Below are 19,177 nucleotides of genomic sequence, written 5' to 3' on the forward strand. Positions count from 1 at the left end.
GGCCGGGCACGGGCAGGGCACGGGCAGCGCTGCGGACACACGGACCCCGGCGCGGGGCCGGGCACGAGCAGGGCACGGCCGGGGCTGCGGGGACACGGCACCCGGCGCGGGGCAGGGCACGGGTAGCGCTGCGGGCACATGGAACTCGGCGCTGCCACCGCCCGCCCTCGGCCGCGGCCCAGCGGCGGCCGCCCGCCCTCACCTGCCCGAGGCGGGGCTCCCGCGGTGGGCAGGGCCGGCCGGAGCCGCTGGCCCCGGGCTCCGCCGCCGGCTCATGCGCAGCCGCCGGGGGTGGCGGTGGCGATGGCGCCGCGGGTGTTGCCGCTGCCCAGGCAGCAGTCCTTCAACCCGCCCATCGTCCTCAACCCCTTCGTGCACCCGGGCTCCCTCAGCACCGGCGACAAGCTGCGGGTAAGGCTGGGGGGCGGGCGGGAGAGGCCGCCGGGGCCGGGCCGCGCTGCCCGGGCTGGGATGCGCACGGCAGCGCGGCGGGCACGGCGCCCCGGGGCACGGCTCAGCCCGGGCGCGGCTCCGAACCAGCGCTCCGTGCCGCGCCCGGGCCTCCGCGGGGCTGTCAGCGCTGAGGGCTGGGGGCACCGGCCGCTTTCGAGCCCCCTTGCCAGGGCAGAGCGCGGTGTGAGCGATCGAGGTTTGAAAGTGCCGCCGGCAGCCGGGGCTGCGGGGCCCGGCCTGCCCTGCACCGCCTGTGCCCAGCGCCGCCCGTGCCCCGCGCCCGCAGCGGAGCGGAGCAGCCCCGGCTCTGGTCATATCCACAGCTCCCGGCTTGGCCGGGAACAGGCTGCTAGTGACAGCATTTCCTTCCCTGTACGGCACAGTTTGCTTCCTGCTCTAACCTAGAGAGCGGATACACGGGGAAGTTATGTAAACGGTCAAAGATGCAATGGGTAATCAGCATAAAAAAGTCACTGTTTTTGAAATTAAGTTCTTCAACCTTTCAGAGTCCTCAAGCTGCATGCTTGCTCAGTGCATACACAGGGGCTTCACACTGCATGCACACTGACTTCAAACTTAAAACTTTAAAGACAAGATTCAAAACAAGCTTTTGGAGATATTTGTGCAATCATTGCTGATAACACATCATGCCTAGAGAAAACAGCGGTCCTGTTTCGATAATAAGCATTACCCATCAGTCAGTCATGTCAGATGCCTCAGCTTTAGAGTTGAGATGTCAATTCCTCTCTGATATGAAAAGCTAAAACAGAAGATAACTTTTTTAGTCATGCTGTTTCAGATGCTTAACTGGCCTTAAGCTGATTTTAAGCCTGGGATGGGGTGGGGAGAGTGAATCTCTTGGTTCCATATTGCAGGATGTACAAGAGGAAATGGTACCCCATATTCCACTGGGTCACTGACTGGTGTCACTGGGGGAATTGGATCAGGCCTCTGAGCTGAGTGCTGTCCTAGTATGACTTGTGTACAAGCACACACTAGACTTAGAGGATTCTCATACAACTAAAAAAGCTTTGATTCTTAAAACATTCTTTAAAAATTAGCTTATGAACCTAACATGAATATACAATTGAGGACAATGAGGACATCAGTGTGTAGGTGAAATTACAGCATTTTCTGCTGATGTTTATAAATATATGAAACTGACATACAGCTAAATATTTTATGTTTCATATAGATCTTTGTCAAGTTATAAACAATGTTTGCCCTGAAGATAGCTGGGTAGAGGAAATGTGAGAAAGCTGGAAAACAATTTCAAGTCCTTTTATCCCCTATGTTTTACTAGAAGCCTGGAACACATTTCAAGTGCATCTGGATCAGTAGCTTTAGGCATGAACCCTGAAGAAACCAGTTTCTTAATGAGGTTCCAGAAATGAACAGCTTTCTGTGCTGCCTGTCCTTTTTGGAGGGTGCACACACTACTTTCAAAAGCTTGCATTTTTAAGTTACTCCATACAGCACCTGGAAGGAAAAGCAATCATCTGGGTTAGGGCCTGGTGCTAGTGAGCTGAGGAGCAAAACAGCCACAGAATTGTAAAGCAGAAAAACACATAAGAGAACTTTTTGTATTGTGGTTTGCTCCCTTCTGTTCTTTTCCCCTTTGGTCATAAGGACTGGAATACTTCCTGCTGATTGCTTTGTGCTGTGAACCTCTGCTCCTCTCTTGCTCAGCACTGCCAGTCAGACCTGCTGGGAATCAAGGCCTTACCAGACAGTGTTACTATAAACTTCAGAAAAGGGAAGTCTCCCTTCCTGTTCACATCAAGTGTAGTGTTTCTCCATTCTTGCATGTTAAAGATAGTCTTGTTATGTCTCCCCATTCTGTACTATTCCTTTAACATACACTACTAATACAGACATACAATTTGAAAACCCTCTTTCTTTGGGAATCCACAGCAGGATTTCCATGTGCTGGTGACCTTGCAAGTAAAGGCTGCTGTGTGCCTGATGAATGGAACTTGAAATGAGACAGGGTAGCTGTTTGCATTTCATTCAGCTTCAAATATAAAAACAGCCAGACTGAAAAGTGAGTGAGAAGATTTTACAATTTCTTGCCAGTCCTTTTTAATAGTTTACAAGCCACCCTTTATTTGTCATTCTTTAGAATGTGCAAAGCAAGGATCAGTTGGGCTGTGCTAAACATTTTCATGTGCCAAACGATTTTAAGCAGTTGTCAAATACTTCTGGTTTCCATCCTCTGACTGAAGTTGGCTGCAATTCCTTGTTGAGATTTTTACTGGGTTTTAGTTCTTTTGCTCCTGATTGCTCCCTTGCTGTCCTAACTTCTGAACTGCGAATCTAAAGCAGAAATTCTAGTTAAGTCATTACTGGATTCCAGTTTATTCAGAAGTGATGCTCAGTGGACTTTGCAGTGGTGAACATGCTAAAAGCAGTATTTTTGGAAGCAAGCAGCTGGGCTGCCTGGCAGAGCTGTGACATCCTCTGGATGCTCATGGAGCACTGTCTTGTCCTGTGTGTACTGCTGGGGGACAGTCCATCTGATCACAGCTTCAGATGTCAGAGTATTGCAGTGGGAGCTGGGCTTCACTCTGCTCCCCAGCCTGCTCTGCTGCTGCTTCTGAGATAACTTGACAGCAGCTACAGTTGAACAAAATTGTATATGGAATTGTGTGGCTTTCTGATACACCTGCTTTTCCACTTTTAAGGTTCCTGCTATCAGTGGAGGTATAATCCCATGTATTGATCAAAGATCAATCAGCTATGGGAGCGGGACCTGGACTGCCAGCACTGCTGCAGTGACAGGATGTGCAGTTATTGCAGACACAGTAAACAGAAAGTACATGGGTGATTCAGTATGTGGGAAAAGGTTCTTTGGATGACTCAGAATAATTCTATCTTGGTGATTACTGCACAGAAGCTGGAGTGGCTTTGATCCTACTGAGTAGTAACTACACTTTGTATTTTTCTTTGTATGTTTTTATCCTATGCTTTCCCTTTTCTAGTCTAGCTTGACCTTCCTTTTTTCTGTCCTTTTCTTACCCTGCTCTGCAGCTGATGGAGCAGAAACCAACTCTGCCTCATTACACAGTGACCTAGAAAGCCAATAGCTTGCATCAGCAAATCAGTACCACCTGTGCATCTGCCTAAAATAGATTAATGAATTTATTAAAGTTTTGAAGAAAAGATTGTTTTGCTTTTGCTATTGCATCCTTTATCTTTCATTTTAGGTCAGTACATATATATTCTTTTTTTCATTAAGAAAAACATTAAGTCAAACCACACTGACTTATGCTCATGCTGCCCATTTTGGATAACTGAATGCAGCTGAGATGTTGAACTGGACTATAGATCATAGTAAAAGAGGATGCATATAGAGAAAAAAACCCCAAATCTAATTTTGGGAGACAAGCAAGGAGTCCTTTTTGGTTTATCTTCCTAGCTGACTTTTTCAGATTTGCCACAACTGGCACCAGAGTGAGTGAGAGCAATAGGGTCAAACCTGTCATGGTCATTTTTGTGATCCAGAGCAGTCCTTTGCCCATAAAGTTATGGTTAAAATCCCATAGCTACTTACACAGAAATGTTAAAGAAAGAAGTAATCAGACCTAAATGTTCAGATCTCTCCTGGAAACACACTGTGTGGCAGTGCTTGCAGAACATAAACATCAACACAGTGTACCTGCTTATCGTGCTCATCTTAATTTACTCTGTGTATCCACTGTCATGTTTGGACTGTTGCCACTGTGCCTGTGGTAACACAGAAGCGAGTCCTGAAGGCCCCAAATTCATCTTAATCCTCATCAGTATCAGAGGGTTTAGAGCCAGATGGCAGAGCCTCTCCTGAAGAGTGGCAAGGGGAGGGTAAGAGGACATTACATGAAGATGGAAGGGATTTGGTGGGAGGGAAAGGACTGTGTTGGTGGAAGGAAAATTAGAAACAACTGACTATCAAAAAATTGGATAAAGTATACACTAAGGTGCTTATTTTCAAATATACCACAGTTGTTCCTTTTTAAAGAAAAGAGGTAAATTAAAATCCACTGTGATGTTAATAATCACAGCTCTAGGAGGTTGGAAACTATTTTGTAAAGCTGTCTTACAAAAAGCCTTGCTTTTTCTGTACAGTAAGAGGCCATTGTTAGAGCTGACTAGAAAGGTTGATTTTGAGAGAGGAACACTGTTGTTCCATTGTAGATTTTCTTAAAAACCAGTAAAGCATAAAACGTAGTAAGCTCACAAGAATAAGTTAAACTCTCTTAACTCTCCTTCAGTAACTTATCCCATACACTTGAACTGGTGGAGCTGTTGGTGTGTGACACACTCTCAGATAAGTTTTGGGGGACTTGAAGAAACAGCCCAAATAAATTTTTAAAAATGACTATTACAGGTATTTTGGGTGTGTTTTGTTTTGTGCATAGGTTTGCACACAAACTGGTCCTCATCAGTGAGTGCCAGCAGAGCTGGATTAGTGCCAAAGGGAGTTGAACCCCTTACTGGTTTCCCAGGAGTGCTGGGCTCTGACCTGTTCACACAGCTCACCTGCCTCCCAGCCCCAGCCTTGCTCAGTCTGCACAGTGTTTGTTGCACCATAAAGCCAACCTTCAGGATACAGTTTCCAACCTAATGTGCTGGGGTAAAACAATTACGAATTTCTTCCTGCCCTGCCCTGTATCAGAGCTGCCTGTGGTGCAACATGGTGCCAACACACCTGTTTCCCAGAGCTATGCATGAAAATAAGCAAGCTAAATATTCCTGTGGGAGGGCTGGGGATGATGTTTGAGGATTATTTGCAATCAGGACATCTAAAACCTGGGTTTTGTTAAAGTCCCAACTGGGGGAAATGATGTTGTGCTGTGTGTGCACAGCTCCCTGGAGCAGCAGTGAGGACCACTTGCAGCAATATTGTGACTCAACACAGGATTTGTCATTTGAAAGGGCAAGACTACAATTAGTCATTTTAAGGATCCTACTTGACTTCTAGATAGGCAGCTAGTGATAGAAAGCTCTGGAGTGGAGATATATGTCAGCTGGGCAAACTCATCTGAGCTGGTTGTGTGCTGCAGACCAGGACCAAATATAAACTGGAGCCAGCAAACTTAGTTTACCTTCTGTGTCTAGCTACATCCAAGCCAAAAACATAAATACTCAGATACTCCAGTTCTTCCTGAAATGGGAACTCAGAAGTGAAAATGAAATACCATTAATTACTTCCCATAAGAGCACTGGAATCATTAAATCTTCCCTTAAATCACAAAGCAATAATGGTAGTACTTTAAAATCGTTGTAAAGTAACTATACAGATAGCAGAGTCCTTTCTTTGTTGATACCATTTCTTAAGATTTTTCACCTCTTCTTTTCCAGATTGCTCTCCAGGGGATTATTTTGCTTCCCCTCCGTCTCATTTCCATCACATTCCTTTTACTGCTAGCTTGGCTGTCTGCGTCAATTGCAACTTTCTGTCAGCCTGGAAGAGGATTTCTGCCACTGGAAGGATGGAGAAGGTGAAAAACTGACCAATATTTGTGAAAACTAAGCTTTTTTTTTTTTTTCTAATAACACAAAGCCACAGTCAAAAGCTTTTTTTTCCTTTCACTCCTCCTTTTGATTAAAGAGGATTCCTCAGTTTTACCCATTTATATGAAGCAAATTTTTAATAAGTGTATTTTACAAGAATAGTGGACCTTTTTAAATAGGTATATTTTCAGTTGTCTTGAAGCTAAAAAAAAAAATTTATAAAAACATTTATAGACTATCTGTAAGCCAGGACTTATTTCAGTAATAATCCTTACAGGAATATTTGAGAAAATAAATTCATTTAGCAAGTATTTTGTAACATGTCATAAGCTGAGCTCCTGTGTAGCCTTTGTCATTTCTGCTATGCTATGATTCTGTGACAAAATTAGCTTTGACAGCTCCTCTCAGCTGCAATGCCCTTGAAGTGGTATTTCACAGCTGCTTCTGTGGGTTCTGGGTTTCAGTCCCTCACTTCTGACCTCAAAGTACTGAAGTTCCTTTCTAGCCACAATGCACTGCAGCTGCAGGAGGAGGAGGAGACACAGGAGGTGAATTCTAGCAAGACCAGAAGTTTAGGGAGAGTCCCTTTAAAGGAATGTGTCCTCTCTCATGGGAACATGTTCCAGTAAGGAAACATTGTTATTTAATCTTATTTAAAACTGACATTAAAAAAACAGTATCAGTTGCATCAATTCTTATAGAAAGACACTAAATCTGCTAATTACCCCACTCAAAATAGTGTTATGGTACAATGCCATGAAATATGCCATGAGAAATAGTGTACCTGGGAAGAGGCTGTACCCTGCCTTATCTTCCATCAGGAAAAGTGATGTCCCCTTCCCCACTTCCCTTTAGCCCTGCATTCTGCTGGTGAGTAGCATTACTACCCTGTGTGAGGCCCCACTGCTGGTTACAACTAGGAAATCTGTTAGGGGCTTTTCTTTTGAAGAACAAAATAAAAACTGACTGTAAGCTGAACAAGATTTTTGTGTTTCTGTTTCCAAGGAGGATGGTCCAGACCACCCTGTCCGGGCTGACTCGCACGGCGTACTTCGTGATGGGATTCCAGGTTAAAGTCAAAGGCAAGGTGGCAAGTCTACCAGAAGCACCAATCTTTGTTGCAGCTCCTCATTCAAGCTTTTTTGATGGCATTGTTTGTGCCCTGACTGGAATGCCATCAATAGTGTCTAGAGCGGAGAATTTGTCAACTCCGGTATTTGGCAGTAAGTATTTATAAAAAAACCTGAAAGGTACAAGTTAACAACTCGACATTGGGCCAAAAATTTTATCTACTAAAGTGATTTAAGGGCAGACTTTTAAGCTCTATCTTGCAAAGATACTGACAAATTATTTTCCAGTGAAATTCCTATGACACATTATCTTTTTGAATTGGTAAAAATGCCTAGAAATTATGCTGTTTCTTTTCAGGTATGAAATATGATATCATTTTGAACTTCTTTGATACTGAAAGCATGTTTTGCAGCTGCTCAGACTGGAAACTTTCTCTTTCATTCTCACAGTAGTAGCTCAAAAAATCTGTTCCACTGCTGTCTTTTAAGAGTGTAGCCCACAAATCTGAGTGAAGGTTATTTCAAAACAGACCCAAACTACAGTAGTCTGGAAAATACCATATTGATAAGATTAAACTTGCAGGCAATGTTATGGATTTTTTTAATAGGAGCAAGACCAGGAAGGAATAAAAGAGGAGTTACTCAAAAAGGAAATGCAGGGAATGGAAAAGATCAGATGAGTCATGCTTCTATTATTTTCTCCTCCTTCTGGCACAAAAAGAATCTCCATTTGCATTATTGCTAGAATCAGCTGTAGACTTTCTGCTGGCTATACAGTAACCTAAAACTAAACACAGCAGGCAATATAGCAAAGTGTTTTTGTAGAAAAGAAATGGACAGGCAATATATTGATTTTAGCTTAAAAGCACAGGATTGGGGCAGAGAAGATAATTCTTCACCAGGTTTCTCATCACAAAGGTCCACATATTCTGATGTAGACTTCTGATTAAATAAGGGGTTTTTTTTTCTGTAATATACATCAAAGCTGTGCATCCTTTGTAACAGAAAAGGGAAGGCTAAAACTACATTTTGGGTGCAGTCTGCCTAAGTTAGGCCTGAGCGTGGCCCGTGAGCAGACCCAGTCAGGTCACTCTTTGGAATTGCATGGAAATGCTTAGTGAAAAATAACAGCAATATTATTAGAATGTGTTTGGGTAAATTTTGCATGTTTATATCTACTGTAAAGCTCCTCAGCTGGCAGGCCGGGTATGTCTTCTGTGTCTTATTTCCCATTTTGCAGAAAGAGAATAACAATGCTCTTATCAATTTAGTCTGGAAGTTGTTTGTGTGGAGTCTGTCTCCTAGTATATAAATAACATGGTTTTGCTAAAAGGAAGCCTTGAACCCATGTGTTTTCTAAGCACTAGGATAAGGCATTTTTTTCAATCTGTTTCACAGCCATTTTGAGATCCCTTCAGCCTGTAGTAGTTTCTCGTCAGGACCATGACTCACGGAAGAACACGGTTGCTGAGATAACCAGGCGGGCACTGTCGAGAGGCCAGTGGCCACAGGTAATAAATACACCACTAACTTCTCTTCTGTCATGTGTTCCTGTTCCCTGTTCATTGTGCATCACAATGGCACAAGTGACCAGCTGGGTAGGATTCTTAAAGTGTACAGAAATGGAGTCAGCCCTCAGGTAGATGACTGGGTAAAGAAGGGAAAAATCTGCTGTCCGGAAGGAGTTTTGTTGTGACAAATGGATCAGTTGAATCCAACCAGTACCAATTGCTGTTGCAAATGCAGATGCTCTTGCCTTTCTCTTTTCCCTTTTCAAGTCTTAACATGCTGCCTTCAGTGTAGCAGGTGAATTGTATTGGTGTGTGTGGATCAGTATTCTGAAGTCAGACCACAGAGCTGTGCTCGCACCAGGTAGAGGATGAGCAGTTGATGAGATGGGTAACCCAGACTGTCCAAGATCAGTACAAACAGTACTTTAGCCCAAAACTTCAGTTTCTCACATAGAGTATAGACAAGGTGGAAGAATTTTCCTTCACTTTTGTTCCACTGAGTAAATTTTGAGTAAAATTAAGAGGAAGTGAAGATAATAGACTTCAGTAGGAGGTATCTGTGACAGCTAGACCTGCTGTTTACTGCTCCACTTTCTGAACAGTCTCTAGAAACAGAGACCATTTAAGCAGGAAAGACCAACACTTTTTTTTTTGGAAGGCATAATAGAAAAATGTAGGAAGACCTATTTTTTTTTGTAATGGCATTATTTACACATTTCATACATTTTTACTTCATAAGTACCTTTCTAAAAGCTTTCTTAACATTTAAGGTACTTTGACTCATAAATGTATTTTTCTAATACAATTGCTCTAAATCATTTCAGAGCCTCCATTCTTTTTTGAAATTTGTCAGTTAAACATGCACATGCCAATTTTTTTTAATACTGGGCTTACAGACAACCCCGGTGCTTGTGATTTGCTAAACTGTTTTAGGTGAATGCCCTGGGAGACCTGATTTCTGCTGGAAGCAGCATGGGGAGGAAAGGGAAATGGGCTCCTGCACCAGTGCTGCACTAGATATGTATTGTGGCATAAATAGATTATGTGTCAAGTAATCTGGGAATCTCCAAGACTGAGTCAGCAGTACAACTGAAGGTGTCACTGGGTGATTCGTATCCTGAGCCCTGGCCACACTTTCTGATTACAGGATGTGTCATTGAGGACTGGCTGGAACTTGCTGTGTGCAGTTGCCTCTGTCATACCCTTGAACAGTGTGTGTCCCTTGGGTGTGACCTGCTGAGGCCTCTCTCACAGCTGGCCTTGATCTGTTCATTCAGACTGAAGTGGGAGCACACCTTGGTCCAGACCATTTTGTGCTAGGGTGTTTTTAGAATGCTGGTTATGATCCTGTAGTGTTACAAGAAAATACAAAGCTTGTGTTCCATAGGGGGCCAGATTCAGTGTGTCACTGCAGTTCCCAGTGCACTTCATTTACTGTCTCAGACACTGATCCAGAAACTTTCTGGGTGCTGGTGTGTCTGAGTCACTGGGGTTCAGAGCTGCTGTGGTGTGTAGTGCTTTCAGAGCTCTGCCTCACAGCAAATGCCTTCTCTGCCTTTTGCTCTGCTGCTCAAGCTGTGTTCTCATCACAGCTGGCATCTCACTGATAGCATCTTCACTGTAAATGCCCAAGTACCTCATGTACTTCCTTTCAGCCCCAACTCCTCTATTTATACACCCAGCAACTCAGTAAGAAACTGCTGTCAGAGGAACAATTTATTATTACCAACACTAAAATGACAAGTGAAACACTTAAAGCCTTTTGTACCATAATTTTGAACTGATAAAGGCCTTTCCCCAGAACACCTTTCTTGGAGAGCATTGGTTTCCAAGTCAAGAGGGATTGGGTTAATAATATTGTAAGCATCCTTCCTTAATACGTTTGTTTCCTTTGGAAACAGTAGTGATATTCTTGTAATACAGTACAACAGAGCTTGCATAAGGTCAGCCTGTGCCTAACAGATACTAAGGTATAATCCTTTTATGAAATATATGTGTGTGTATATATTTTTCATTCTCTTTAAATCCAAGATCCTGATTTTCCCAGAAGGCACCTGCACAAACCGATCCTGTCTGATCACATTTAAACAAGGTGAGAGATTTTATCCTGCTGTTGTTGGAAAAAAAGATGTGATACTAATTTGATAGTTGTAGCAAGGACTGAACTTGTGAAGATATATCATCCACAACAGCACTGTTGTAATCCCTTACATTATTAAAGTTTCAGAGGTACTAAACCCACTCTTTTATACTAGCCAGCTTACTTCTCTGGTTTGTGCTGTTGTGTAGGATTCAAAATGTCTGTGACATATATGAGTAGTTAGTTGGGGGATTTTTCTGGGTACAGTTTTCATCTAATATATTTACTAAGAAACTCAACTCTGATTGTTATGAGATGAATGTATGAACTTAGATGTTGTGCTTTTATCTCATCTAACAGGTGGGCTATCTTACATTCCTGTAAATTTTGCCATGCAAGACTTAGCAGCCAAGTTACAAAATGTCTTTGCATAGCACTTAGCAAGCCTGGACAACAAATCATTTTTAACAGAGAAACATTTTTCATTGCACCACTGATCATTAGATTGTTGTGCTGCCCTTCAGTTAAGAAAGGAGAGCAACATGACTTTAACTGTTTTACAGTGTCTTGGGTAGAAGTGTTAAAAACCATTACTCTGTGGCCTGATCCGAATCACTTGTGATGATCAGACCACAGAGTGATTCAGGAAATGCTTAGAAGCCTTGTGAGCATCTCATCCTTTGAAATTAATGCCCATCAGTTGGGAAATAATGCACAGAAAATGAGTTTGAACAGCCCAGGGATCTTAGGCAGCTTTCTCCTTGAGATGGAGCCAAACCCTTTTCTGTCCCGACATCTTGCTGGTTGTGCTGCTGATTTAAAAACAAAAAAAAACCAAAAACCCAAGCTACAATACACATAAACCCAAATCAAACAACAAACAAAAAACTGAAGTAGAACACTTCTCATTTTCCTTGTGTTTTAAAAAATGTCTCCTTCCAGGTACTGTTGTCTGAAATAAATCACTTAAAGCTCCCAGTTGCTGTATTAAGCTTAGTTGTAACAATTAGTTCTGATTTGTTGCTGCAGGTGCCTTTATTCCACGAGTCCCTGTCCAACCTGTGTTACTCCGATACCCCAACAAGCTGGTGAGCAGAACACTCCTCTGTTACTAACTAATAGTATAGAAGGCAAAAGTCTGACTTAAGTGGTACCTACAATAAATACTTTGCATTGTCACTGAAGAATATTTTGTCCTGAGCTTTGGCATTGCTAAAGCTAAGCTAAGCAGCCAGGCTTTCCCAAGTGTGACCATGGTGTAGTTGCTATTCTGACTTTGAAAAATTACTGCAGGGCTTCTTAGCTAAAGGGGGAGACAGGAAAATGTTGTGGCAGAAGTTGGAAACTTCCTGCAGTGCCACAGAGCCTGTACTTTGAAATCTAAAATGGACACAACTTCCCCATTAGTCATCATTTTCTGGTTAACCTCAAGATAGCCTTACTGCAAAAGGACTTGTAAAGTTTCTGAACAGAAGCAAAGCTGAGCCATGCAGTACATCCAGCACCCCACCTCAGGAGAGCAGCTTTGCAGATGTTGTTTTCATGCAGCATTCCTTGTGCAGCTTCACTGTACTCTGCCTGTAAGGCTGGGACCTTTTCAACTTTTTTTAAATTACCTGGTCATCCAACAAATCCAGGAATGACCAAACTTTCACTTCCTAATGTTTTGTTAGGATTGGTTAATGTGGTTGTTATTGTTATTTGCAAAGACTCCTTTGTGTAATCCTTTTACAAATGAATGTCAAAAGTGAATCACTCAAGGGGATTGGTGTTGCATTTCACTGATAAGATTTAAGGATCTGCCAGTACACACTGTAAAAACAATGTATAAGAAGTAATAAACACAGAGAGAAGGGAAAGAAAGAAAAACAAAATATCAAAAAAAGGTATGGTAAATTATGCAGAAATGTCGTTAACTAAATGAGACATGTTTATGAGAATGCCTCTCTAAAGGGACTGCTAAGGCCCACTGACAAAGTCTTACCCATTTTTCTTTTCCCTGCTTCTGTTGTTTAGATCAAAGTGAATGATTTACAATATCTAACTAACTATAAATGTTATTCCCAATTGTTTAGAAAAGTCTGCCATGCTTATTTCCAAATTTTTAAGGCAGGGAATCCTATTTGCCTTAACACCTTTATTTATTTTTATTATAGGCCTATAAAAACATCATCCAGTTTTACTAAACTTGGGCCTGTTTTAAATTGTAACTTACTTGCTCGCTAACTTTCATCTGGTTTTGTCATACATTTCTGTGTTTTCTTTTTTCCTTAGGATACTGTGACCTGGACATGGCAGGGCTATTCGTTGTAAGTTTTTTAATCCTGCTGAAAATTACATACAGAAATTTTTCCCCTGTTGCTAAACAGTCTGCCAAACAGATTCCACTAAGCCAAGACACATGTTCTTCTAGATCTGTTTTTATGAGGGGGAAATACCAGGGATAATGCTGTCATGCAGTAGATTTCATATCTGAATGGCTAGAGAAGGGGTTAGCAAAGTATTATTTCCAGTTCCACCACTCTTTTTTTGGTTTTTTTTTTTTTAATTTTCTCCTGTTTCGCACATTAAATTAGAACAAAGGAAAGAAAAGTATTAAAGAACCTTCACAACTGCACTGAAAATATGTCTGGAAAATACTTTTCACTTTACAAACATTCATTAAGATGTGCATTTTCAGAATCCATATACCACATTTTCATATGGAATATGTAGTGTATCTAGGTACAGTAGTCCTGATTTGTAAAGATCAAGTGTGCATTTCTGCTTTAAAATCACAGTGAAAAGAGTAATTCAGAAGTAGAAGTGACTATGCTTATTCTCTTTAGCAGTTTCTTCCTCCCCCAAGTTTATCTGTTGATCCTAAAATTTGTGACTTTTTAAAAAAGCCCTGATGATCCTGACCCTACTGGCACTTCATTAACACTTCTGTGTAAATGTTACTGTAATTTGAAAAGTGATTAGCAAATACTAACAAATCCAATTCTGCATAATGAAGTTACTGGTCCTATTTTGCAGCTGAGAGAATAAAAGATAAAGTAAAGCTTCTTCTCAAAATCAAAGCTCTTAAAGTTTAAAATCCAATGTCCATGGACCTCCTTAAAGAGAGGGAGATGTTTTACTGGCCAAAGAGCTGTGCAGAATTGTTAATGTGCATGAGAGCAGACAATAAGTTGCCTGCCCTGTGAGCAAGCAGCAGCTGTATACAGAAGCCCTGTTAGAAAAAATGTGAAAAGTAACTTTTTGGGAAACTTCACTGCAAGGTACTTACCTTGCCTAATACTAGCTTTGGTTTTTTGTGCTTTGAAATGTTTAATCTACTGACATGCAAATTCTTTTATTTTAAATAAGTAAAATTTATTTTTCTTCGTCTTTTGCCTGCAGTAAAGAGCTGTGCATAATGACAATGTGTCAGATCTTCACAAGAATAGAAGTTGAGGTAAGAATTGGAAATATTTTTGTATTAAGATTTAGCAACCAGGGAATTTCTGCTTTAATATAAATGCATTCTTCACATTATTAGTTATTTTTAGTGAAAAATAAATGTCTCAGAAACAAGAACAAGCATCATAGTAAATAATAGATTTAATTGGTTGTCCATATGTATGTATCATACTGATGAGTTTCTAAGACAGCTGCCAGAAATGACTTTATTTTTAGAGCATTATAAAATCACTGTTAATTATCACCACATGAAATGGTGATAATGTAAAAATGTTCTACAGATGTTAAAACCAAAAATTAACATACATTCTTTCAAAGGTAACAGCTCCTTTTTCCCACCTCCCCATTTCTCTGATCCCTTCAAAGTAACCTTCTCTTCCTCACCATCTCCCCAGACTGGACTCTCATAGATTTCTACAACTAAGAGCTCATTCAAGTACTTATGCTGAGCCTCATATAAGGAACCAGTTCCCTTGATCATTAAATCCACTGCACAGCACAGGGACAGGTGAATGACAACTGAAACAACATCCACACTTCTTCATGTGAGCACCCACACTCTAACTGCTCCCTGCCAAAGAGGCAACTTTCAAAATACATTCCTTACCAGACCACAAAGGATTGTCAGTGTGGACTGAGGTGGTTTAGGAACCTGAGGAAGAGGAGAAAATGACACGTTTTGCTGTTTATTTGCAAAACACAGAATTTAGCAGAATCCAAAGCTTTATGAATACAAGCAGTGTTATTAATGCTAGCAATTGGCAATCTAGTCTGTGTTGTGGAACAGTGAAATTAATTTTAAGGGAGCATCTTATTACTGTTAGTATATGCATTAGACACATTTTTAGAGGGTGTAATCAAGAGACAATTCTCCTAATAATTTTGTTCAGTTGGGCATAGCTATGTGATTTATATACATGGGAGCAAGGAACAATTAATGCAGCCCTTCCAATAGAAGGAAGAGCATTATTTTCCCTACTTCAGAACAGAACTCAAACTTGTTTTTAAAAAAATAAATTTCATGTTCCAAGAGATGAAACTGAAACATGAAAAAATTTGCAGCACAGCAGCGTGTGTCCCTAAAATGAAACTAATTTCTTAGCAGCAGTGCAAAAGCCTTTCAGTTTCTAAAAGGAGAAGGGATACATTCTCCTGTGGAAGGAGGGACTCCAGCTACTCTTTTTAGAAATGGACATTTCTGTTGCTGTTCCATCCTGTGTGTAAGTAGCCTCCCCACTCCCACCAGTCTTGGAGTGCCTGTACCTGCTGTGCAGGAGCAGTGATGGGCTCCAGGGCTGTGTGTCCATGTCCAGTCCAGCTCTAACACACTGGGATATTGCACATGGAACTGAGCCTGGCAGGAAGTTTTAGGGCAGCAAAAAATACAGCAATTGGCAAATTCTGTAAGAAGAGAGACTAAGTCACAAGGAGATCAGAGAAATATTTTTGCTGCTGAAAGAGGTGTGAAGAATTTTTTTACAGGACTGAATTTGACTGGGAAGATGTACTTGCCACTCTCCAGCAGAGCTGTGAGATCATGCAGCCACTGCAGGAGGTCAAGAAACCAAATTCTTGCTCCTCAACTGTTGTTTCTAGCAAACAGGTTTTATGAATAATTGTAGGGGGGGTTTTTGAAGGGTATGAAGGTGGTGTTTAAGCTGCCAGGAATTTACCTCAGCCTCAAGTGAAGTCATGACCGCTGTCAAAGCCATGGCCATGTTTGCGTAGATAAACCCAGAGTTATGACTTCATCTCACCCAGGGGTGTCAGAGATTCCTGTGTGCTGTGTGCCTGTGCTTTCTCAGTTTAAGAGTTATGTGACTTCTGAATGGAGTTATAATAACCAGGGACCTATTCCAGACCTTGAACAAAGCTTGCAACTGCTTACAAAAGGAATGAAATCTCAAATATTCCTGTCAACAGCTGGACCTATACTTTCCTTACAGGGGAGACAACTTTTAATTATAAACAGAAAATTTTTATGGTTATTTGACAGATAACCAATTCTATAAACTCACTGGTTTTAATCATAAAGAGAAAGCATTCCTTAAAAACAAACTTTAAATGTCTGCTCAGGATAAACTGTGTTTATATGGGACAGTTAGCACTGTAATAATGCATCACCAGCACCTGCAGTGTAACTAAAGCGACACACTGGCACATAATTAACAACTTTCCTCCAATGAACCATGAGCAGCACTGTATTTTGGAATCTTTATATTCTAGGAATTAAGGGCAGGGTGCAGAGCAGCAGAACTCAGATTAATGACAACCATAGCTGGGAAAAGGCACAGTAAACAGAGCTGTGAGCAAACACTGTAGACTGAAGTAGGAAGAGCAAAGCACTCCTACACACACACCACTTTGCAAACAGGTGCTGGTTCATGCCACAATAGATAATAGTTCATCCTGAGGCTGTTTTGGTGAAAAGGTGCTTCCAAGTCCTTACATAATATTACTGAATCCTCAATAGTAAACAAGTTTCCATTTAGATAACTGGGGTGTTTCCTAGGTGTGGTGGGAGAGGGTTTGTTGGGCTTTTTACCTTCTGCTTAGAGTTCCAAAATTGTATCCAGTTAGTGTGCTACTTACAACACAGAACTATGATTCCTTAATGTTTTTGTCAGGGGGGAAAAATGTACAGAAAACGTATCAGTCACATGCTGACAGATAAAAGGTATGAGTTGGGACTACAGCGTGTATTTTAAAACACCAAAACTTTCTCACACACTAGTCTAATATATATCACTTAAAAAGGATCTCTGAAAAGAAGTATTCAGTATTTCAAGCTCACATTCTTAACAATACAGCATTTAATCTTCTAAGTGTGTATTTATTATACTTTCCTTCTTTGGAGGGTTGATTGTACATCTTAAAGAAGCTTCTACCAGTCCTTGAGAGTTTTGCAGTAAATCTCATTTGTGTGGGGAGGGCAGAAGAGCCTGAGCAGTTTCTGAGGTGGCTGAGACCTCTAGTGCCCAGTCCTTTCATTGCATGGCTGATGCTTTTCTCCTGTTCTCCCGCACTCAAAACAAAAAGAAGAAAGTGCTCATGTTCCTAATGAAGTGGTAACTATTGAATTGATTGGATAACTCATCCCTTTCAGTTTCTGCCTGTTCATGTTCCTACTGAGGAAGAAAAGAGTGATCCAATTCTTTTTGCCAACAGAGTCCGACAGACCATGGCAAAGTGAGTAACTGATCATCAGTAAAACCTCTGAGAACTGTTCTTTTATATCCAGCAATTCTATATACAGCCTAACCATAAAGTACAATTTAATCAAGTTCTGGGTATTACACATAGGAATTGCTCTAGATTTTCACTAAGAGGTGTCAAAATCCTATACTAAATTACCCCGATTGTTTTTACATGGAACACAAAAAAGATATACATTGGAACATAGTATGTTCAATTCATAGAAAACTGGAATAAAATGATCTCTCCTTGCTTGGAAAGGACAAGTGGGTAGTGGTTTGTTCTCCAGCATTACTGGGCTGCATTTGCAAGACTGTAAATCTTAAAAGCTCATGGTGCTGCCATAAAGTAGTTTCACGGTGTGGTTTCACAGTTTCATGAAATGGTGTATATTGCTTTGTCCTCCTTGCAGCAGTGCGAGAGTGAATTAACATTTGTTTTGCATATCAGAGAAGGGGAACTGCTTACAATAAGTTACTTTCATATATAAGAAATTGATTTTGATTTTCCTTAATTTTATTTCAGTGCTTTGAATTTGCCAATCACTGATCACACTTTTGAAGATTGCAGACTGATGATTTCAGCAGGACAGTTGACTTTACCCATGGAAGCTGGGCTGGTGGAGTTCACCAAAATTAGCAAGAAACTCAAGTAAGGGAAGTTTTATTGTTTGGTAGCATAAATACTAAAGTGCTGCAGGTGTTGATGGCCGTCTGCCAAAGGTTAAGTAACCAGACTACAGACTTGGCCATGTGTAACATAGTGTATTTAAGCATACAACTTACATAAACTACAAGGAAATCAGAGATGAGGAAAATCCCAGTAAGGACTAATCCCGAGTAATTTTTGTTGCCAGTGTTGCCAGAGAAAAGATTGTTCTCACCAAAGGGTGAGTAAAGCAGAGCAGTACCTATTTGAAGCCCTCAATAGTAATCTTGGTGGAAATTTAAATTGCTTTAGTGGTGAGGCACTGACAGCTTGTGGCAGGAAGTAAAAAGCCTTCTTTCCAGCCTGAAACTTCAGCTTACTGTTCTTAGTTTTACTGTGCAGCCATGTGTCACTAGTGATGTCAGTTTTTTCTGTCTGGATACGGTGGAATTTGAGGACTGAGCCATGTAACCATACTCCATCAAATAACCTGGCATGGCTGTGGTGAAATCTGAGTGTGTCCAATAAATCTTGACTTATTATTAAGTGCTATATATCCATTTATAGAATTCTATCTGGAATAGTTACATGGCAATCCTAATTATTCTTACCGAGGTGCAGTGGTGTTTTTTGCAGAGATCTGACAGTTCTGAGGCTCTAGCACTACTGCTGTTTGGGTAGAGAGCGTGCTAATAGAGCTGAGACCTGCTCCCTCTGTCAAGGAAATACTTACCCTAGAGCATGATGCAGAAAAATACTATTAGACCTGAAAATATGGTAATGAAAAGCTCTCTGCTGGAGCAGCCTAGTAATTGAACAGACAATTCTAGGTTTGGGAAGTTATTCTGTGGAAGTCTGATGTACCCAAGCATAGAACTGCCTGCTTTTAATATTAATAACCAGACGGGAGCAGTCCTTAATTACTGATTTAAAGTAAAATATCTGGTCTGAACTACAGCATTAGAAATGCTGTACACACATGCCCTGTTTGGCAGTTTTTCATCTTTGAACACTGTAATAACTCCTACTGAAATTCCATCTGTCCGAGAACTGCTGTATAGAAATATCTCCTCTCTCTCATGTTTCCATAGCCTAAAATGGAATCATGTCAGAGAGCAGCTGGATACTTTTGCTGCTATTGCAAGTGCTTCCAAAGGGGGAAGAATTGGAATTGAGGAGTTTGCTGAGTACTTGAAGCTGCCTATTTCAGATGTCCTCAAAGAGCTGTTTCTACTTTTTGACAGGGTGAGTAATTGGTTAACTGACTTGTTGACAATATTTTG

At 41.2% G+C, this 19,177-nt stretch overlaps 1 protein-coding gene across 1 annotated transcript in view; it reads left to right on the top strand.

Moving 5' to 3' along the window:
* Nucleotides 1-297: 297 nt before the first annotated feature.
* The window catches only part of LPCAT2 (lysophosphatidylcholine acyltransferase 2), a 29,157-nt gene continuing 10,277 nt past the window's right edge, over nt 298-19,177 (top strand). The window contains exons 1-11 of the mRNA XM_066557231.1: nt 298-411; nt 5,794-5,933; nt 6,952-7,169; nt 8,415-8,527; nt 10,559-10,619; nt 11,637-11,695; nt 12,882-12,916; nt 13,992-14,046; nt 17,158-17,240; nt 17,772-17,897; nt 18,986-19,139. Of these exons, the coding sequence (XP_066413328.1) occupies nt 304-411; nt 5,794-5,933; nt 6,952-7,169; nt 8,415-8,527; nt 10,559-10,619; nt 11,637-11,695; nt 12,882-12,916; nt 13,992-14,046; nt 17,158-17,240; nt 17,772-17,897; nt 18,986-19,139 (1,152 nt within the window). The 5' untranslated portion in view covers nt 298-303. The remainder of the gene's footprint in view (nt 412-5,793; nt 5,934-6,951; nt 7,170-8,414; nt 8,528-10,558; nt 10,620-11,636; nt 11,696-12,881; nt 12,917-13,991; nt 14,047-17,157; nt 17,241-17,771; nt 17,898-18,985; nt 19,140-19,177) is intronic.

This window comes from Molothrus aeneus, chromosome 11 (assembly GCF_037042795.1).
Source record: "Molothrus aeneus isolate 106 chromosome 11, BPBGC_Maene_1.0, whole genome shotgun sequence".
Classification (NCBI taxonomy): domain Eukaryota; kingdom Metazoa; phylum Chordata; class Aves; order Passeriformes; family Icteridae; genus Molothrus; species Molothrus aeneus.